This window comes from Episyrphus balteatus, chromosome 2 (genome assembly GCF_945859705.1).
Source record: "Episyrphus balteatus chromosome 2, idEpiBalt1.1, whole genome shotgun sequence".
NCBI lineage: Eukaryota > Metazoa > Arthropoda > Insecta > Diptera > Syrphidae > Episyrphus > Episyrphus balteatus.
Genome location: NC_079135.1, coordinates 36,189,430 through 36,213,013, shown reverse-complemented (window position 1 = coordinate 36,213,013; position 23,584 = coordinate 36,189,430). Strand labels below are relative to the sequence as shown.

At 26.4% G+C, this 23,584-nt stretch overlaps 1 protein-coding gene and 1 long non-coding RNA gene across 3 annotated transcripts in view; both read right to left on the bottom strand.

Annotated features, from left to right (window-relative positions):
* The window catches only part of LOC129911080 (methylcytosine dioxygenase TET), a 183,837-nt gene that overhangs the window by 43,969 nt on the left and 116,284 nt on the right, over window positions 1–23,584 (bottom strand). Inside the window, exon 4 of one of the 2 annotated variants that reach the window (XM_055988741.1) lies at window positions 5,196–5,228. The exons of the other annotated variant lie outside the window; for it this stretch is intronic. Coding sequence (XP_055844716.1) covers window positions 5,196–5,228 — 33 coding nt within the window. The remainder of the gene's footprint in view (window positions 1–5,195; window positions 5,229–23,584) is intronic. 2 annotated transcript variants of the gene reach the window in all.
* On the bottom strand, window positions 16,683–18,445 carry LOC129911081 (uncharacterized). The gene is made up of 2 exons (XR_008771597.1): window positions 17,972–18,445; window positions 16,683–17,904 (listed from the first exon to the last, which is right to left on the bottom strand). It is a non-coding gene; the product is annotated as an uncharacterized LOC129911081 (long non-coding RNA).

The window sequence follows — 23,584 nt, the reverse complement described above, 5'->3', positions numbered from 1 at the left end:
CAGAAATTATAAAACATTGCTTGCACAATATCCAATATTTGACTTAATTTGCATTCGACTCATGTTGATATAAAGTTGAAATAAAAGGGCCTTTCCCTTCGATTTTTTACTCGTACTTTAATACACACCCACAAAATCTTTTTACAGTTATAGCTATAGTAAGTATACAGTGGTGGCAAAATAATTAGAAACATCCTCCTATGTTTACAAAATGTTACTTTTTTATTACTATAAATACAAAATATTTAACAAATTTTTAGCAAACACAAGTGATGATATAATCCTTGTAAAATTTTAAGAAAAAAAATTTAGAATTTATCCAACAAAAGAAAAATATTGCAAAAAATCTAAAATGTAGTCCAGTTTTGTGTGGAAATATAATTAGAAACACTGAGGAAAAACTACTAAGAAATATCCTGTTTTTGATTTTTAGCATTTACATTTGCCAAACTTGGTCAATTAATTAAACGTACAATTAATAAAAAGGGCTATCGCCAATTAATTTCTATTAGTTGGTTAATGTGGTTGCAGTCCTCGAAAAATGCCACATGTTCCAAAAAAATAATAAAACGTCCTTAACAATATTCCTGACACACCAACCTGTTATATTTTAGAAAAAGAAGTTGCAATAAAAAGGAGATCCTTAGTAAAACATCAAGCTCTTCAAATACCTCTGTTAAAAAATATTTCTAATATTTTTTATTCATATTATGAACATACAAACATTTTGAAAAGAAAGAGCGTGTTTCTAATTATTTTTCCACCACTGTACATACTGTGTGATATACGCGAGATTTTCGGCATTTTGTTGTTTATTTAATATTCTTAGAAAATAATAATAAATAAATGAAAAAAAAAAAATTACAAAATACAACAAAATTTCGAATCAAAATGCAAACAAAATGGAAATTATGTTGATTTAAGCAAAATTAAATAGAAACTCATTTAACAAGAGAGAAAATAATATACATAAATAAAATGAATGAAGGGTGGTTTTTGGCAGTGCTGTTGAATGTACTAACTAGGAACTAGGTACTATATTGTAGTACTTTTTAAGATTTGTTGTTGGAATTGAACATTGACCCCTTAAATCTAACAAAATTTATATTCAAAAAAGGCCAATATATAAAAAAAAAGCAAAATGTTTTATTTTCAACATAAAAATAACAAATGTCACAGCCGTAAACGTGTATCTGTCACGCCCGAAATCAAATTAATATTTGTCAGTATCTGGATATACTTAACAAAGTCCAACTCAAAAATGTCTTTCCCTATACAAAAATCATTTGTTTTAATGTCACGCCCGTAACACTATAATTTCAATAAAAAATATTTTGTAGGCTCTTGAAATTAAGTTCTGTTAATATGGAATGATGGCTGAATATTATTCAGTGTGTAACTCATAAAATTTTGAGTAAAAGAGCCACACCCGAAACGATAGAAATACCTTATAATTTTTTCTCGTTAAAAACATAAATTATGCCAACTTACTCATTGGAAACTGTTAGAGATGGAATTTAAATATGTCATCCAGAGCTGTCAATGTCATTACATTTATATAAAAAATATAAAGAAGTGTGACAGTTTTTTTCAGATTTCATAGAAAAAAAATTTAGAATTTCTATCCTACATTTTCAAAGGACTTTAAAAAAAATTTAATAAACAGAATTTTGTTTTTAATACATAAAAAGTACTTAGTACCTATTGTAAACATTCTCAATCGACAGCACTTATAATTTTGTATAATAAGAATACAAGGAAGTTCAGGAAACCAAATATTGGTGACAGAAGGGAAAGAGAGACAGAAAATGAAAGATAAACCACATTTTGGATTTAACTATTTGCTATACGTAATTTTCTTTACATTCCTCCCATTTATTTATGTGTTTGTATTTGTGTATTTGGTGGAGATAGAAAATTTATTATTGTTTAAGAGATGTTTACTTATTCACGTAATTTACTAATTCTCTATAAAAAGTAATTTTAAAAGTAAACATAAGTTTCTCTAAAATAAATATTTACTTATATTGCTTTTAACCTCCTCTTCATTCCTTATGCCCTTATTTATAGTAAAAAATAGAAGGTTATAGTTTTTGAAAAAGTGTGTGTGTTTCATTCAAGAAGTTTTCTTATCTTCCTAAGACCTTCACCTCTTGAATTTTAGATATATAAATATAAATATTCATCCTTGAGGGTAAGTTTTCAATTTATAAACTTTTTATAAAGTTAGGTTAGGGTGGTGAAGAGTGTGGAAGAGCTGAAAAAAAGGTGTCGGCAGTCAAAAAAGTACTATATATATTGATCATAAATTCAGGGTTTTTAATAAAAATTTGCATAAAAAGGTTCTTGACAAGAATTTTAATAAAATAATTAAATTGCCAACTTTATATATTATAATCCACATGAAGGATATGAAAGTATGCAACCATATATAGATACATGACATTATTAATAATTTATTAAAGGAAAAAAATGAAAACGTTTTCCTCTACCCGTCATTTATGCATTTCGAAAACTTTATTAACGATGTAGGAGGCATATAAAATAATAAAAAAAAAATAATAATAAAAACGTCACAAAAGAAAGAGTATGGTATTGGTAAAAATCTACTCGCAACATCAAAACCATTCACACACAAAGCGAAATTCGTTAACGACTTGACATTCCAAAATTAATGGGAATACATAATTAAACAACCCAACAACAATGGATCACAAAAAAGGAAGCAAAACGACTTGCCGCCACCGCCCGCTTGCCGTCGCGTCGTTTTTTGCCGATTTGACAGTGTATCCTCGCCCCGCTCCTATTCCCCTTCATCATCATATTCTTCTCCAACTTCGACTTGGATTGGAATGAACCAAACCAAAAACCAACTAACGAGTAAAAGTATCATTAAGATACTTTATTTTTATTTGCAAGCGGATATTATTTTGTTATTGTTGTTTTGTTCGTCTTTTTAAACCCGGCCAACATCTCTCATGCATCTTGCATCGTGGGCCCCTGCACGATGTGGATTTAGTTTATAATTTTTTTTCTGTTGCTTTTTTTCTTTTTTTTCTTTTTATTTATCTTCTCTTCGCCAAGTTTTCTTCTTTGTATTTTTTTGCCATTGTTGGGTACACATGGGGGAGACCCTTAATTTTACTCGGCGATACACAAAAGGACGATGCAAAATAAAAAAAAAAAGAAGAGAAAAAAACTAACACATTCTCATGCATAGGAATGAGGAATAAGGTTGCCATAATTTGCCAAATATGTGGCAGTAAAGACCATACAAATTATCATGAATAGCTTCTTTAAAATAAATTACGAGAAAAATTAACAAAAAAAAAAATGGGAAGCAAAATTTATCAAAAATTTAAAAAAAATAAGCAAAATTTAGTTAACAAATTATGTTGTTCCGTTTTTTTTTTTTTTTGTAGATAAAAAAAATATCAAACAAATCAACAGAAAATGTATTTCATTTTTTAAGAAAAATTTGCAGTTTCTTTTAAAATTTTTATTTTTTAAATTTTAGCAAAAAAAAATTAAAACTATGTTTTTTTTCCAAATTTTGTAGATGTCAATTTTTTTTTCAAATTTTGTTTGTTGTAATTTTTTGTTGGAATTTTTTAGTAATTTTTCTATATCAAAATCTAAAATATATCCCAACGAAAAATGTCACACCCGTAACGTTTACATGTCACGCCCGTAATAATTTGAACGCCTCGAAGCTTTTGCGAACAAGATGACACATTATACTAAACAGAAATTTGATTTCTATGCCAAAAATCAATTGTTTTATATGTCACGCCCGTAACAAAACCTAGATAACATTTAATAATTTCGTTATAAAATCTGTTCCTTCCATAAGAGCGCCCACGTGCACCTTTTATTTACTTAATATAAACTTAAATTTTTCTTAAAGAAGAGTGTCAGTAGTGCAATAGAATGTTAAACTCCTTTCTCCAGTAATTCTGCCCTTTGACATGTTGGCAACCCTAAACGAAAAAGGGGAGCTCTATCTATACCTACTATACGAAAACGAATACTAAACGAAAATACCAAAACCTACCAACAACCAACGACGATTGTGATGGTTGTTGTTGGATAGGATATTATGTAGGTAGGTAGGTATGAAGTACTCGTATATTCGCGGAGATAAAAATGAGTTTTATGTGGGCGTTTGGAATACCTTAGTCTGTAGTTTTTCATTTTTTTTTGTTCGTTGTTCATTATTGTTGTTGCTGTTGTTATTATTATTATTGTTGTTTTGAAACGAAGGAGGACGAAAATAAAACAAAAAATAAAATAGCAAAATCGACAGCAATAATAAACGATGCAAGAGAAGCAAAAAAATTCAAAATTAAAAAAAAAAATAACATCAAAGAATACGGATCCAAACCGAAAAAGACATTAACATGAATAATTGCATGTGAAATGCAAAACGAAATTAAAACATTTTCGCAGGAAAAAAAAAATAAATTAATTAAAAAAAAAAATGGATAACAATTTTTTCCGTTTTGAGTTTATTTTTTTTTTTTTAAGATTGTCGTGATGTGATGGAGAATTTTTATTTTTTTTTTTATTTTTGTTGAATCGATTTTATGTACATAAATTATTTATGTCTGGAGCTGGAAGTTAAATTTTTAATGAAGATGTCTTTTTGGTTATGTTGTTATATGGAATATCCATACGTTAAAGGTATAACGTATAGGTTATTACCTACCCATGAATATTTCATTGATAGCGATTAAGGTTTTTTTTTTTTAATGTGCATTAAAGTACTTGTGATATGAATTTTTTTTTACTTACTACGCCTCGATTTTGCCTCTAAGTGAAATGGCAAATCGTGACAATTTTTGTATATTCACTTTGGGGTTTGGTACTTGAATACCCACAGCATCTGAAGGTTCTTTATGCATAGGCAGGGGATTAAAAAAATGAAATCGTAAATTTTAGATAGACACTTTTTAAAAATAAAAGGGTGTTCCTCAAGGAAGTGTATTAGGGCCTAGTTATTTTATTCAGAGTATTTTTTTGTTTATTTGATGATAAATGCTTGTGGTTCGCAAGTTAACTTTCCACTTGATTATTATTTTTTTTTTTTTTTCTCAAAAACTATAGCTACTTACTATAACAGCCAATTTTCATAATTCTACAGAAATATTTACAAAAATAGATAAACCTTTATAAAAAAAATGTGCAATAGATACCTTTTTTGGTTTGATTTCGCCATCAGTACTTACCTAAAATGAGAGAAAAAAAGTAATAAAAATTAGTTTTATTTATAAATTTAATTTTAAAAAATATAAAATATAAAAATTTAAAATTTCAATTAATTCAAAAACAAATTTTAAAAATGATTCAACGAATATTTAAGATTATTCAGTATAAATTTAAAATTCAAAGTAACTTTCGAAGAAGTTTCTGGCAACAAATTAAGCGACAAGACAATAAACAAATTAATATATACAAGATTGTTGTCTAAAAAACACAAACCGTTCATAGTGAAAACAGTGTTAAAGTAGACTTTCTTTGAAATTGTTTGCTGATGATATTTACTTATTCATATTTTTTCTTTACTATTTATCTTTCCTTGAATCAATGTTTCAATGAGTTTTTCTTTGTTTTGTTTTAATTTTTTTCTCTGTTTGTAAAGTATGCAGGGAACACATTAAAACTTACATTGACATATTTGCCATCAAATAATATTTAACAAGTCAATATACATTACGTATAAAAACAACGTAAGTCGACAAGAGTCTTATCGGAAAAAAGACTCAGCAGAGAAATCTGTGAAAACATTCCTGACTATAGCGTTCATCTCTGGATAAAATCTAAGCACAGAAAAAAACAATATTTACAAATACTTTAGCACCTTTATGATATTTTTTATATTTATTTTTCTGCATTTTCATGTTTTTTTTTTTTTCATTAAAAGCAAAAACAACAAACAAAAATGAAAATAATGTTTGTTTTTTGTATCTTTTACAACAAAACCAGATTGCAAATTTAAGATATAGAGAAGAGAGTTTGCAATTAAATTTAACAAAATATTCATAAACTTTAAACTTTCATCGCTCTCATAATTTTTTTTTTCTGTTACCTTCCCAGTCACGACAGACCATTAAAAAACATAAGTAAATACAAAAAAAAAAATAATAAAAACTAAAAAAAAAAAACGATTTAAAGTTGAATGCATTAATGTTTTATTAACGAAGAAATAATAAAAAAAAATATACAGCACAACATAAAAATGTTAATTGAACATGAAAATCCTATGGATACAACATATACGTATCTGTACGTAAAGTACCTTATAGCTCCTCCAGCCAGCCTCTGAGACTAACCAACAACTCTCCAACTACTATGTATAACAAACAACACACATTTTGTTTCGTTTCTCTTTTGATATTTTTGTTGTTGTTATTTTTATGCAATTTTCTTCGCTCTTTTCTTTTGAATTTATTTTTCTTGTTGTTGTAGTTGTTGGTGGATATGTTTTGTTGGAAATTGTTTATTTTTTTTTTTTTTTATGTTTTTTCTAAGTTTTTATTATTTTTTTATCTCGCAGTTTGTTGGAAAAATGTTGAGTTCTTGGAAAAAGATAAATGCATGTTCATTAAATAGATGTACACGTTTAGTACACACAGGGTGATGAAAAAGTAGCCAAGTAATTTAAAATAAAAAAATGAGAGCTATTTTTTTTTTTTTTCTTTTTACAGTGGTGGCAAAATAATTAGAAACATCCTCCTTTGTTTACAAAATGTTATTTTTTTCTTACTATAAATACAAAATATTTAACAAATTTTTAGCAAACACAAGTGATGATATTATCCTTGTAACATTTTAAGAAAAAAATTTTAGAATTTATCCAACAAAAGAAAAATATTGCAAAAAATCTAAAATATAGTCCAATTTTGTGTGGAAATATAATTAGAAACACTGAGGAAAAATTACTAAGAAATATCCTGTTTTTGATTTTTAGCATTTACATTTGCCAAACTTGGTCAATTAATTAAACGTACAATTAATAAAAAGGACTATCACCAACTAATTTCTATTAGTTGGTTAATGTGGTTGCAGTCCTCGAAAAATGCCACATGTTCCAAAAAAATAATAAAACGTCCTTAACAATATTCCTGACACACCAACCCCTTATATTTTAGAAAAAGAAGGTGCAATAAAGACTAAATCCTTAGTAAAACATCAAGCTCTTCAAATACCTCTGTTAAAAAATATTTCTAATATTTTTTATTCATATTAAGAACATACAAACATTTTGAAAAAAAAAGAGCGTGTTTCTAATTATTTTTCCACCACTGTATATAAAATTTTTTTGTGTGAAAAACATTAGGTAAAGAAAATAATTTAAATGGAGCTTACAATGAGTTTTAACGAAACAAACAGAAAATAAGTTCTTCAAAAGAAAATTTTGTGTATGCATTTTTGCGAAATAAATTCATAAAACTTCTATTATGTCACCAAATCTCAGTTTATAGATTAACAAGAAAAATGGACATGATTCTTCGAGAGAAATTCACAACTATGGAATTTATAAGAACTCACTTTCAAGTGTTTACACCAGAATTCAGGATTTGTATTGATACCTACAGACAACTCATCACGAGAAAAAATAAACGGTTATTTGTTGCTTTTTATTTCTGTTCGTTTAATATTTGGAAAAAAAAATGACATGATCTGTTAGAAAATGCAATTTTTCATGCAATTTTGTTAAAATTGCACAATTCTATTGGAAGTTTCGAAACTTCACAAAAATCACCAAGTTCATTATTTGAGGAAAATCTATAACCTGTTTCAGAACTTACTGCATTCGCATACTTTAGTCCTATTGAACGTCGAGAAATACTTTTTATGGTCAAAATAGTGCAAATTTTCGAAAATTCCATTAGGCCAGAATAATTAATTTCAAAATCGTTGATTAAGCAGATGCAAATCATGTAGTTAGCTGTGATATAGACCCTAGGTGTCATATCTTATATTTAAATCTATTTCCCAATGTTTGTAGTTTGCAATTTTTCATTTCCAGTAGAATTATATTCTGTTGCACAAAATAACTGCAATGATGTGAGTACGCTTTAAGAAACTTTCGAAATTGACAGAAACAAGTAGGAGGTTTTTCTTTCTTTCCCAAAAAGTTCAAGTGAAGTTTTCTGAATATTTAATACCCTTTCATAAACTTGACGCCTCTAAATAAGCAGTTATACACATGGAACATGGTGTTTCATCAAAAAGATGACTTAACAAGTTTTGATTACTTACCCTCTGTTTTCGTCATTGTTTTCCTTCTTTAATTTTTTTTGAAAAGTTTAAATATGCATTATTAAAACTTAAGGTCCGAGTGTTGTGCAACTAATTTCATTGATCAAACTTATGAATTTTGAAAAATACCCCGGTCGCTAACTAAATTTCAGAACCCTACTCTTTTTTTTTTTTCTACAACAAAGAATTTTATTAAATATGAAATTAGCAAGATTTTGTTTGAAGAAAGCGTAATCTCTGGGATAGTCGGTAAGAAGGAAAGTGTCAGAACCGGGGATTCCAACTTTTCAGACGTTCTAATAATATTTTGAGTATTTTTACGTAAAATTGAACTTTTTTGACCAACGTTATGTCTTAAATTGTACCAAAATGATTTCCTTATTAAATTCTTAATCACCCTGTAAAAAATAGTTAGTTCCATTCACTGCACATTACATATATGCACTATAAAGCACTTATAATGCATATAGGCTACTTATTTTAACAGTTATAAGTATGGAAAAGCGTCGCTCGTTATGCTAAATATGTTTAAAATGAATAAATAACACTATAAAAACCCCAGCCATCAGCATCAAAAGTCTCAACACTTTTAACAGCATCTCTCATTCAGTTAGCAAGCACATGGCTGCGATAATGTGCAACATCACCAGCAAATTCAACTTACAATCTTCATATCGTCGTTGAGCAACACTTTGCATTGCGATGGCGACTTGCGACCTGTGCGCGCGCAAAAAACAAACTAAGAAAAGGCGCGCGCAAATCTAGTTAGCGCTCTCTGTAGGCAAAAAATAGTAATACAACACACATTGAATAATTTTATTTTTATATTCTTCGCGAGAGCTTGTTGGTGTGTTTATTTATTTTTTTTTCTTCTTCATTTTTTTTTTTTTTTTTTTTTTTGTTCTTTTCTCTTAAGCAATATAAGACCATTTTATTTTTAATGGACTTGAATAGATAAATATACCAAGTATAATGTATGCCATAGATAGAAATATAGATACAATAGTTAATTTATATATAAAATAGCGACAGGAAATGGAGAGTTAAAGAGAATATTTTCTTTAATTAAACAAAACCATGTGCGGCTATTATGCTGTGTTTTTTTTGCTTGGTGTTGTTGTTTTTTTGTTATTGTTTTTTATACCTTATTCGAATGAATATATTCCAATCAAAATTTAGAAGGTTGAATATTAGTACTAATCATGCCACATGGCAACATGGCACGTATTTTTCTGTTTGATACACATCTGTGGTAGAACTAAACTATCAACATCAGTCAGACAAAGAATATAAGAAAAATAAAGATAGGTACAAAGAGAGAGAGAGAGAAGGAACATGAAGATTGAAAATTGCATTTATGCACACATTATTTTTTATCACGACATACAGACAGATACTATATTTGTTAGTTTTTTTTCTGCTTTAAGGCACATATTGAATCTTCGTCGCATCATTATTGGTAGAATGGTGTCGGTTGCATGAGATTTTTTGTTTTTTTCTTCACGTATTTGGTACTGACTGAGATTGTTGAGGATTATTAAGGAGGTTGGTCTTATGACCGACGACGGCGACGCTGGCCTTCTTTCTTTGGAGAATTTTTATTTTTTGTACTTTGTATGGTGAAATTATTTTTATAGATATTGAAGCAATTAAAATTATTATTATAGAGAATAAAAATTGTGCCTAATTGGGGAGAAGAAATTAAATTTGTTGGAGAGGAATAATTTGTGTATATTTATATTGGAAAGACCTTTGACATTAATTTAATTATTTTATGGTTACTTTGATTTATACGGGTTGTTAAAAAAAAATATATATATATATTTTTTTTTATTTAATTAGGGAAGAAATAATTATTGATTAATTTTGTCACGAAGTATAATTTTCTATTTTGAGTTTTTTTTTTAAAGTTTGGTGGCATCTTAAAATCTAAGACGTTGGATATGAGGTATAAGAACACGAAAACGTAAATAAAGAAGATCACTTAGTAGAATAATTTCATTTTGCGAATTTATTACCTACTTAAAAAAAGCTTTTTTGAAACTAAAAACAAAAATTTCAATGAAAAAAAAGTATCTTTGCAAAAACGCTCGCAATATATTTTGGAAGAAAATTGTTCTTAAATAAAAAAAAAGTGGTTTTGGAAAATGGAATAGTAATAAATAAAATATGCTAAACAGTTGTTACCCAAAAACCTTCTGACCTACATAGACAAATTGAAATAATTTCAAAAATGGGTAAAATGCGTAATAATAAAGAAGTTAAAAATTATTAATATAGTCATCTTTACAACATTGTAATTAAATTTTAATGCATTAAATATGAATTTCTCGAACTTTTCGGCCCTCTTTCTTTTTAAGCAATAACTAGAAAACGTCCAACCTTTGAACAAAAATGTTCAAAATTTTTAGATGAATATTTGTTGATCTGCTTATATAGATTGTCTAAATATAGACATCAGGAGAATACCCCATTTTTTATTTATATTTGTACCTTTCAAACTATTTATTTTTAAACTACGAATACGTCTCATCCTTTTTTTTTGCTTAAAACCTAAAATGTACAACTCCTAATTTATAATTTTTACCCACCGAGTTTTGAACACAAATTTTAATACAGAACAAAAAGAAATCCTGTTTTAAAACTAAAAAAATCAAATCGAAAATTCCAAAAAATTAAAAACTTAAATTTTGTTATGAAATTCTCTTATGATATTTTAATTAAATTAAGAAAACATTCACTAGCTCAAAAATAAATACCCTATAAATAAAAAAAAACTTTCTCCTTAAATATTTTAAAGCTTCTCTAATCCTAAAATCAAAATGAAAAAAAAAAAAAGAAATAAACTTAAAAGAGAATTTTGCTTGAGTAAACACATTTATTTAGCCTCAAACAATATACGCCATAAGTAATTTACCAACAAAAAATAAAAAAAAAAAAATTACGAAAAAAAAAAATACAAAATGAATGAAGGCAAAAATGAAAAATTGCATTTCATATATCCTTTTGAATGCTAACCAAACATAGTTAACCTCTTCTCTGTAAATATTTCAAGCACACTCTAAATTGCTAACATATACAATATTCACATGCATACATATACATAGAATCTACATCCATATTCATATTTGTTTAGTTGTTTAGTTTAGCCTTAGAGAATCCAATTAAATTATACACTTTTTAGCCTAGTTATACTATGTATAAACTAAACTAAACAAACGAACGAATGGTTGGACTGACGACAACGACGTCCGTCGACGACATAACGACATCGACAACGACGACGATGATGGTTTATCTTTTTTTATTTATTTTTTTTTTTTTTCTGGTGTGTTCAAATATTAAAATATCCCCAATGTGCATAATATCGCTTATTATAAGTCATATAATAAGTTTTCATTATTGTACTATTTAGTTCGTCCGTTTGTGTCGTTGGTATACTATTTGCCTTTACCGCATTCATTTCGTCGTCCATCTACACACAACTACTGTAATAATTATAATCTACACAACTACTGTAATAATTATAATCTATTAGAAAGTATGCAAAAACGTATATTTACCGTGCTAATTAGCTTTTGGTTTGAAGTAGATATAATAATGTTTACTTGGCGTGTGTATATGTCATATTAAAACAGAAAAAAAAAAGATAACCAAGAGAGAAATAATAAACTTAAATACACACATAAAGACAACAACGCAAAGTATAGTATTAACATTTTGTTAAATAGGAATAACCTAATTTGCTTGTCATTGCTTCTTTGTTTCTTTTATTTTATTTTTTTTTTTTTTGTATGTTAATAGATTGTATAGTATAAGTACTTGTTGTACGATTTTTTTTTATTTGTTTAACACAGTTTTGTATTTTTAACAAGATTAATGCATTTATGTAAGTGCCCCTGATGTCCTTCGTTTGGTGATTTTTAAAAACAACATTTTATTTTCTTGAACAGAAAAAAAAAATAAAATATTCAATTGGTAATAAATCAGTCGTTATAAGATTTGTTGTTTATTTTCCATTTTATTTATTATGTATTCGCTCGAAATTGCATTTTTAATTGATTTTTTTTTTATTGATAAATTAACAAAAAAAAAAAAAAAAACAGAAAGGAAGTGAGTAATGCAATGGAGAAATAAATCGTGAAAATTTTTGTTTAATTTGAAAGTTTTGGTAGCGAATGAAGGACATTTAAAAAAATAAATATTCACATACTAATACGATGACCTTTTAAGAGAATAAAAGGAAGTATGTGACAGTTTTTTTTTGTATCTATATTTTTAAAAATTTGTTTTTACAAAATATTTCTAAATTCATTCAAACTTACTGCATCTGTCCTTTTGTTATAAAATTAAAATACATACATAGATAATTATAATTATTTTTGCGAATTTGGTCTTTAAAAAGTCATTACTACTAGCTTTTATGAACTGTATTAATCTTCTTAATTATCATTTGTAGACTTTTTTGACCTTGTTTGAAAGAATTTAAAACAATTTCGTTTACTTTACTAACTAAACTTTTACTGCTTTTATCTAATTCACTTATATCTTTTAAGTGCAAATATTTTTATTATCTTATTTAGATGTAGAATAACGGTCGTGATAAGATATTTATTTGTTTTTATTTTGCATCAAATAACCTACTTTACAAATAATGTTAAGACTATTTTATTTGCATAAGTTCAAAAATACCACAAATATTGACTAATCTTAATCTATTATACAAATTCAGTTCTTCCTAGATACGTAATTGGAATTCTTATGAAATTCATTACTCACATGAAATAATATAAATGATATAACTTTTAGTATTAGAAACATGATAATATCGTGTTAGAGAATTTGAAAAAGTCCAGCAATTTCTGAAGTTTCTAACAAATTTATTGGTGGTTAACAAGACTAATATATTGATTAGAAAAATCTTATAAAATAGTTTTTTTTTTTTAAATTTTGTTTTTTACGTCTAAATAAATTTCATTAAATTTGCTCCACAAAAAATCATAGATTTACAGCAAAATGAAAAATAATTTTTGGGAAGGAATTAAATTTTTTTGAAAAACCATTCTGGTTTTATACGAAGATTTTCTAAAATGAATTGCCGTTTTCAGTTAAAATACAAAAAAAAAAATTTTAAATAATTTTAAAGTTTCTGAAATTCCATTTCTTTCATGGAATTTAATGGCAGTTAAAAAGTTGTTTATTTTTTTATAAACAAGTTAAATTTTTGTATAAGGTTTTAAATTTAAAAAAATTTTAAATTTAATTTAACTCAATATTCTTTTAAAAAAAATCCATTTAATATTTATAAAAAATTAACAATTGACAAAACTTAATTTCCATTAAAACTTATAAATAAATTGAATTCGAAAAAAAAGGGCCTAATAAATTATGTATTTCCTTAGTCTTATCAAAAAATAATTGCGTAAGTCACATACAAACAACAAAAATACAAAAATATAATGAATAATAATAAGATGATAAATAATTGCATCCGATTACATACATTGTATTGACAGTTATAGGTATGTTCAAAGCCTACATATATAGGTGTAATTTATCACACCAATCAATACTTCATATAAATATAGGACAGACAATCACTAGAGGCAGCTGATCAGCAATAATGCAGGCAAGCTGAGAGAGAATATAATTCCGTTGAGACGTGATTAATTTATTGACAAGAAATGCAAACATATGCATATTCATCATCATGTGTGGCGGTGTTATTAATTAATTATGCAATTAATTATCATGTTTTATCTAAGATGCAATTTGAAATGCACAACCTACGACATATTTTACACATATGTCCTGCATTTTGATAATAATGAGGTATGAGTGAATTTTCATCAACATGGGATTCAAATTATCTATATATGTATCTTTTCTAATTAATAAAACAGTAAAATCTATAATCAACAGTATTGTTCGACAATATTAAATGTTAGTTATACATCTGCGAGATTCGAATAAATTATTTAACTTGTTGTTGAAGATAGATAGATAGATAGATAGACGATAGCTAAAATATTTTTTTTTTTTTGCTTTATCGATAAACAACCTACATACGCGACATGTTTTATTTTTGTATTTATTTTAATTTTCTCAAGGAAGAGAAAATTGTAGAAAGTTGTACTGCAGGTAATGTATCTAGTTAAGAAAAATAAAAAAAAAAGTATCTACATCTTTTGTGTAGTGTATCTTAGTTGTTTATTCTCTAGCTCTTTCTCTCATCTGCATCTTATATTAGTGACAAGCAACACAACCCACAGATAGTTGAATTTTTCAAACTTGACTATTTTTACATTGCAATTCTCTTTTCTAATAAAAATAGAAAAAAAAAAATAAATAACACAAAAAAAAAATATAGTGAATGGGTAAAATGTGTTGTTACTTTTATTTTTACAACAACAACAAAAATATAATAAAATATAAATTTTAGTGCTCCGGTTTGTATGAACATATGAATCTAAGCCAAGTGAGCGTAAACTGCTCCTTTTTTCTTTTTACTGAAAGATTGCCTGCCAAATAACTATATATATTTCTCAAGACTTAAAACAACAATAAAAACTAAACCGGAAATTTTGTTCACGTTATATAGTTTATACTTCAGTTTCATATAAATATACTTTCAAACATTTTGTAGGACATACCTAATGATATATTATTATTGCAATTTTTGTTTTTCCTCGAAATGCAAAAAAAAAAAAAATAATAACGATAAAAAGGTAATTATTTTAAAATTTATAACACAAAATAGTTCAGGATTATTATTGAATGAGCCATAACTAAAGTAGTATAACTCTCTGTGTTATGTTATGACTCGAGTTAATTTAGCTATGTTTATTTGTATATGTGTATAATAATAATGCCAGTTTATACATTCACGTATTTCTAATAATTAGTGCAATTAGATGAGGAAGGATTTGGATGAATGCATTTTGAATTGCATAAGTTTGCACAGTAGTAGTATAGTGAACCAACTGGAACTAATATACATTTTCCAAGTGTTTGCTTATTTTTTTTTTTATTTTACTCTGATTTTGTTGTTTTAAGTTTTTTTTTTTTGTATAAATAAAATATTTATGTTATGTGTGGTGTGCAATGTAGGCATTTTGTGCTAATGAGAAAATACTTTATTCATTTCGAGACCTCATTTTTTTTTTGTTGCTGTTTTTTTTGTTTTTCAAACTCTGACATGTACTCATTGAGTGTATGGTACTCAGGTATAGTACTAACTAAATGAATGCTGTGTTTTTACGTACCTACCTACAATATGGGATGTGAGACTTAATTTTAAGTGCATACAAATAAAATTTACAATGCAAACAGCATATAGGCAGCGAATGAGAGAGAGGTTATACTAAATGGGATTTTAAAAGTATCTTTTATTGCATAATAAATGTGAGAATAATGGTTCATTTGGGTGGAATAGTTTATATTGCCGCTATAATAGATAAGGATGATGTGCACTAAATAGTGGTATAACTTTTTTTCTAAGTGAGAATTGTTGGAAAAAAAATTTTTTTTTTTGTTTGTTTTTGATGGTATTCAACAATTCCAATGAAACATTTTTGTGGAATTTAAAAACTAATTTGAATAAAAGGACAAACTCATTTTTTGTTTTTTTTTGAATGAGATTCTCATTGAGCCTTTTGAATAGTAGAAAATTTGAAGGTCGAATAATATTTGTAGTTTTTCATCAATTTGAATGGTTTAGTCTTTGTTCAAAGGTGCATTCATAATGAATGACGTTAGATAGGTATTAAATGACGAAATAATTTTGAGCTAGATTTATAATTTTCTAGACACTTGAAAGTCAAAAACTATCAAAACCTTTTTTCTAAATTCCTAATTCTTTTAGCTTATAAATGTACCTACACTGTTTTCATGATAGTATACATAAAGTACCTACAAATTTGTAATTTGTACTCAACTGACGTTGGAAATCGTTTTTTTTTTTTTTTGGCTAAATTCTAGTCTATTTTAACACTAATAAAATAGTAGAACACAAGTTTTTTTTTTCATTAAAAAACTGCAGAAGTTAAGGTTTACTGAAATTGTTGATTTTAGAACTTCTGAAACTTATTATAATGGAGACTAAAAATGATCTATTGTTACTAATATTAATTTGTAAATTAATATAAAATTGGAGCTGAAATTCGGACATTATATGTAAGATTCTAAAATTTCCTCAACTAAAATCGCAAAAAAAAAATTGTAACTTTCAGGTGTATTATATATTCGGGACAAATGTTTTAGTGTCAAAACCACTTTTTGGGAAACTCTTGGAATCTTTCTAGTTATATTTCATTTTGTTAAATAAAGTCAAACAAAGTATCAGCTGCTAATACTAGAAAATCGATAAATTAGAGTTCAAGTGGGCTAAATTTTGGGACCGATGTTATTTTATTGTAAATTTTTCGAAAGCGGGAACCGATTTTTACTCCAGCTCTCACTACTGATTTTCATAAGTTAAAAAAAAAAATGTTTAAATTGCTATTTCCTATGATATTGGTGCAAATACTGTTACAAGAACAAATTTTTGCACCAATCCGATTCGGAACAGAAAAAAAAATTGATCTAGCAAAAAATTAAGACAAAATGGAATAAAACCTTGCCTTTAACTTATCTCAAACGATCCAATAATGAAATGGCAGTAAAATTTCCTTGAAAAATAGAAATATATTCCCTCGACCAGTTAATTGCAAGGGAAATTTCTGAGCTTCATTAGAAGTAAATGCTATACGAAACAAGTACCCAAATATCGAAACCAAAATTCTTAAACTTTTTTCCAAAACGCAGCGGTCAATTGTTTGATAAATTAATTAATTCGAAATCAAGTAGGAAGAACAAAAATTTTATCCTAAATATCAACCATTAAAATAATTAAATTTCTGACGCCATAAATATAACAGTGAACAAAGATATAATAATAAATAATTTTATCATATCTAATTGAATTAACATCATCTATTAAGATCAACTACATTTTTATACTCCTCCTTCAACTTTATTTTTTCTAATTAAAAAAAAATTGAGAATTTAAATTAAAAATACTTTTTTTTTTCTTTGTATTATTTTCTTTATAAAATTTTTGCTAATTACTTTTAATAGCTGGCTGTCTGAATAAAATATACGTATAATAATATTCTGAATCATCATTGTTATTCGAGTTCAATATACCTAAACTTATATGAACAACAACAACGAAACCACGTATAATGTCTTTGTGTGCTTGCGAGGTTGTTGGTAATTCATAGTTTGCTTTGTCTCTTCCCACAATGAATCATTGCAATTTCTAGCTAAAAAAATAAAAATAAAAAAAAAATAAAATATGTAAATTATTTTAACAGTTTTCTTGTACACAATTTCAAACTGTATAGAAATCAAAAATTCACTTGAATATGCAAATATATTATACTTGTATATTATTAAAAAGACTTTTCAAAAGAAACCAAGTCTCGAAAGGTAGGTATGTTATAGATAGATAGATACTAGATTGTACTTAACTATTAAGCACAACAGCAAAGGTAGTACCTACCAATATTTTCGCTGAACTAGCAATTTTTTACTCGCGCATCGCTCTTCGTGTATAGGAGTCTTCTTTCACGTATATCTTTTAGTAACCTAGTATCTCTATAGGAATAGGTATTGTATAATAAGATACAAGAATGAAAATATGCATTTTAAACGAATATTTTACTCAATTTTCCTGCTGCACTTCTTTTGTATGAGAAAAATTCTAGTTGGTGCATCTTTATTGCTTGTGAATGATTAATTTTAATTTTTTTTTTCTTTTTTTGTTTCCTTTGCTGCTTGAATGAATGTTGTTGTTGTTTTTGTTCTGCTCGTTATATTTTCTATAATAAATTCTCTTTGTAGTGATAAAAAATGAGTTCAATTTAAAAATTCACATACAAATACATTTATACCAATTTTTTTTTATTTCTTGTTGTTGTATGGTAGGTAGATAGGTATGTATTTTTATTGTCTCTTTTTTTCTGATTCTTATTCGTAGTAGTTTTTTTTTTTTTATTCCTGTACGAACACACTTATTTTTTTTATAGAGAAAAAAAGATAAAAATCATACACACTATCACACACAAGTCAATAAGGATAACAAAGAAATACAAAAAAAAAAATTGAAGAATATAATAATAAAAGGAACAATACAAGAAGATAGTATAAAAGACAACAACAATAATAATAATAAAAAAAAAACAAAAAAAACAAAAAGAATGAAAAATATTGTTGTATTTTTTTTTTTTGTATCCTTTCGATAACGAAGCATAAAACTATAAAAATAAAATAAACAATGCAAGAAAATTGGATAAAAAAAAAGAAGACCACCAATATTTGAATTAAATCGAGAATCGAGACGACACACACAGAGAGCAGAGAAGACATATATGAAGAAGGAGCAGAACAAAAAAGAAATAAAAATAAAAAGGAGTTTATTTGCAGCTATTTATAATTTATAAACACCACACTAATACAAAGATAAAAATAAAAACATGGGAATTGCATTATAATACTACACAATGAACGACACGACCTGCGAGTTATATCCCTCTGAAGAAGAAATAATAACAACAACAAGAAAAATGTGGCAAAGATAATGGATGCGCAAAATAATCAATGCACATGACTTGCATCTATCAGATAGTTTTTATTTTATTTTTTAATTGAGGTAGAGAGAAAATTGTGTTTAATTTTAATTCATTATTTTTTACCTATACGTTACCTCAAATGATTTTCTATTTAAAATTGTTCTTCATCTTGAAATTCAAACAAAAATCATTTCATTGGATGGTCAATCTTAATCAAAATGAACATTTATATCTACTTGTATGCATTGCATGTGCATGCAAAGTTCTGAGAGGCGATGAGATACAGTGCTTCAGAATAACACTTCTATCTGTTTTAATACTTCAATCATTGTCAATCATTATTAATAATATGGAATGGACAGAGAAATGTATCAGAATAGAAAAACACTTGTAACACAATAAATTTATATGTATATATGACATTTTATATGTTCATACATATATGCAGTATTTGTGGTAGACAGTTAAGGAAAATAAGAATTTTAAGAAACATTAGATTAAATGGGGGTGTCAGTTTGTAGACATTTCAAATTGATTTATAGAATTTTTTGATTTAGACGAAGGTGAATTGTGAATTTATACATTTTGTAGAGTAAGAATTGAAAACTGGAATTATATTTCTATTTTTATGTAAAATTTAAATGTTAATTTATTTAATTGTCATTTGGAACTGTCAAACGCCATATCAAACTGGCTAGATGTCATTATACTGGCCGGTAGAATTTATTAATACTTTTTTTTTTTGTATAGTTATTTCTTTGTACCTATTGTCTTATACATAGGTCAAATACAACTTTTTTTTAAATATGTGGTTTTGAATTTTAGAATTATGTTTTTTTAAAAAAAGAACAATTACCAATAAGTGATAGATAGTAAAAGAGTGTCTCAATTAATTTCTTTGAAACAAACAAAAAAAAAAATGCATAGAGGGTAGAAAAAGATTAAAACCACTTAAAAAATTAGTAATTAAGTTAAGTGTTTTTTTTTTTTTTTTGTTTTACTCGATAGAAAACTTCTTCAAAAAATAAAACAATTGTGATAAAATGTCAAATATCCACTTAAAATGCATCAAGTTACATAGTTTGTTGTTTAAGAGTATTAATTTTGTTTAGTTCATTTAAGGCGTTTCCGCTTATTTTTTCGTTTTTCTTAAATTTATGTACTTTTATCAATAACTTGAAGGTTTTTAATGGTTGAAAAGTACGGATGGTTAGTTTTTTTTTTTTTTTTTTTAAGTTAAAGTTGATTAATTTTGGTACATTTTTGTTGTATTCTTACTTTTGGCGATTATATAGGTACCTAATTCTATGAATTTGATACCTAGAATAAAAAGGGCATTTTTTGTAGGTTTAGTCACTAGACAGGAGTTGAATTAAGGCGTTTTCACTCATTTTTGTCTTTTCGAGATTTATGTGCTTTTATCGATTTTATAATTGAAACTTTTTGGAGGTAAAAAAATTTAGATGGTTAGTTTTCAAATTGTGTATTATTTTGATCGAAATTATTTCATGCTAAGTGTATTTATTTCATCTTTAAAATATAAAACCAACTCGAAATAACTTATCAAACGAAAAATCAATTTTTCCCAAGAATTCTATAATCAGGTCTTTTATGTGTATATTTCTACGATTTTTGCAAATTTAATTTCCATAAATACAAAATTGCACAAAGGAAATTTTTCTTTTTGAAAAATACGTTTTATCAAACTCAGATTCACAAAGAGAAAATTATATTATTATTAGATTTCATGGTATTAATGCAACGGTTCTGAAAACAAAGAAAAGTATTGATCGAAAATTGGTTGGCGATACTTTTCGTCATATTTCCTTCAGTTCGGGAAAGATTTAGAGAAAAATTTTCTTCAACAAAGACTAATTTAATTGTACTTTGTTGAATGAAAACGGAAATTTTATAGCATTTGAAAATTAAGGATTACATACATACATCACAATTAAAAGATGAAGAATTAGTAGAAAAGGCTATATATAAAAGAAAAGTCCGTTCTAGCAGGAGTATCGGATTCGAATAGAGATTTCGATTTGTTTTTTGTTCCGCAAAATGATATTTCGATTGAAAAATCTGTATTTTGAGGTTTTTATTTTTGAATTTCTCTCGAACAGAATCTCTACAGAACAAACTAAACAAATTAATGGGTTTCTTGAAAAATTTTATTTTGATGTAACAGAAATTAGTCAATAATTTTTTTTTTTTTTTTTTTTCATAAATGATTCTTTTTTTGCGATAAAAGCAACTGAATTGAGGTTTTTCTTACATTAAAGAAAATTAATGGAAAAAATTGAGCAACTAAAAATTAAATCGAAGTAGGTACTGAGTTCGAGCAAAAGTTAAATATGACAGTGGTAAGTATTAAAACACAGATTTCAATTCATTCACAAAATCTTGAGCAATTTGGATATGAAGGCAAAAAAACGCAATTGCCATTTGCAATAACTAACATTTATTCAAAGCTTTATTTGTTCATTTATAAATTTCATAGTTTTTGTTAGCAATTTCATATTTTTTGAAATCAATTTGGAATTTTTGGTACCTAATGGTTTATCTTTTTAAAAAAGGTTTGGAACAAAAAAATATTTAAAATATTGTCGATTTCATGCAAAAGGTATGAAATAAATCAAAATTTGTTTTAGGCATCTATTGGAATTTAACTGAATGAACTAGATTTATATCTTTAAGCAGGTAGAAATATTTTGACGAACTATATTTATTCATGCAAGAACATGTTTGCTGCTAAGGACAGAAATACTTGAACTTATCATTTAGAGATAAGGAATGGGTATTTATTGCCTGGGATGATGACGAAAGATAGTCTTAGATTATATGCAAATAAATCTTATTCTTACTTCACTTTTTAACAAAAATTAAACTGGATAGATTAAAAGTTTAAAAAAGATATTTGGCTCAACATTAGTGTTAGATAACTCATTGATTTTTGTAAAAGCCTTACAAAGCCTTATGTTAACCTTCTCTTGATTATGAAATAATATTTCAACATTGGTCTTGTTATGAGGAAACAAATCAAAAATTAAATTAAAAACCAGCAATATTATTGGAATTCTTTTCTAAATTCATCATTCAAATATTAAAAAAGCTTCAACATCCATATCGAATTTCCAGGTAATAAACATAAAATTATATCTTTATGATATTTTTTGTGCCTTGTCATGTAGGTATACCATTACACTTTTTATTTAAAAGGTAAGGAAGCCGAATTTATAAATAGCCTTATGATAAATGTGTAGTTAGTAAAAAAATGATTAGAGAAAACATACTTTATTCAGTATACAAAAACCTTGAATTAAATGCAATAAAAAGTATTCTAAGATAACTTTGTTTACAGTATTCTACCGCTTTAAAGATAAAACTAAATTATAATTTTGAGTCTAAAATTTTAAATTAATTTTAAAGAGATTTTTGTTAAGACAATGCTTTTTGCGAAGGTACAATAACTATATTTTGAGAAATCATTAATTTAAAAATTTTCTTTAAATTTGAAAGTTTGAAAATGTGCACAATTTAAATGATATTCTCTTTATAACTTAAAGTCCTCAATTTAATATAATATCAAATATTTTTGGAGTTAAAGTTTTAATGCCAACAGCTATAGAAAAGATGAAAACAATATTTTCATAGATGGTATCGAAATAATGAATGCAATTAGCGATGCAGATGGAAGTAATTTATTTAGTGCAAATTTCAATCAGATTCTAAAATCCCCAATCGCAAAAAATATGAACAGTATTCGTCAGAAATTGTACTTCCCAAAATTTGCGCTAAGTACTTGGGACTTATGATACATTGTGGAGTTTTTTGTTCGATATTTTGGTAGATATCATTTTCTCGAAATTACTCCAAATATGCTTGGAAACTTTTAGATGCCTTCAAGTTTTTTAAAATTGAGCTTTGGTGGGGAAACACAATTGGAAGATTTGAATCAGCAATCTATATTTTTCTACCATTCAAATTGTCAAAAATGGCGGCCAACGTAAGACTAAATAAATTTAAAGTATTTAAGTAAGTCTTTTTGTGTAGATTTCATAGTTTATGACAACTTTATTTTGACTATAAATGGTACTCAAAATGGTATTCAAAAGTCAAGCACATTTACTTCCCTTTTATGTAAATTTGAGCAATAATTTGGTTTCCAATTTGATATTATATCGAGATAATAATACCTATTTTTCAAATATTTCCAGCTGTTACTTCTCTAAGTAATAATTTTTATGAATAACATGCCAATTTATTGCAGCTTGTGATTTTTTTTCTGTTTTCAATTTAAGAATAAAATTAACAACCTTCCCCTAATTTAAAATAAAAAAACCTGCATTAGCACCTGCTCATTTTCTAATATAAAAATAAAGAATAAAAAGCAAGTAGTAGAACGAGACCTTAGGGTTGATTTTGCCCCAGAATGAATTAATTAAAAAAATATAACAAATTTGTACCCTTTTTTTCCCTAATAACGTAAACTATTTGCTACCCTTAGATTTCCCACCCACCAATAAAATCACAAAAAAAAATGAACTATTTTATAAATCTAAAACACAAAACACCCAACAAATTTTCTTACATTTTGTTGTACTATGACTTATAAAATATAGAGCTTGGTAACACAACATTGTACAGACAGACATGTTTTCATATAGGTATGTACATATATATTGTTTTTGATTTGTTTGTATGTAGTA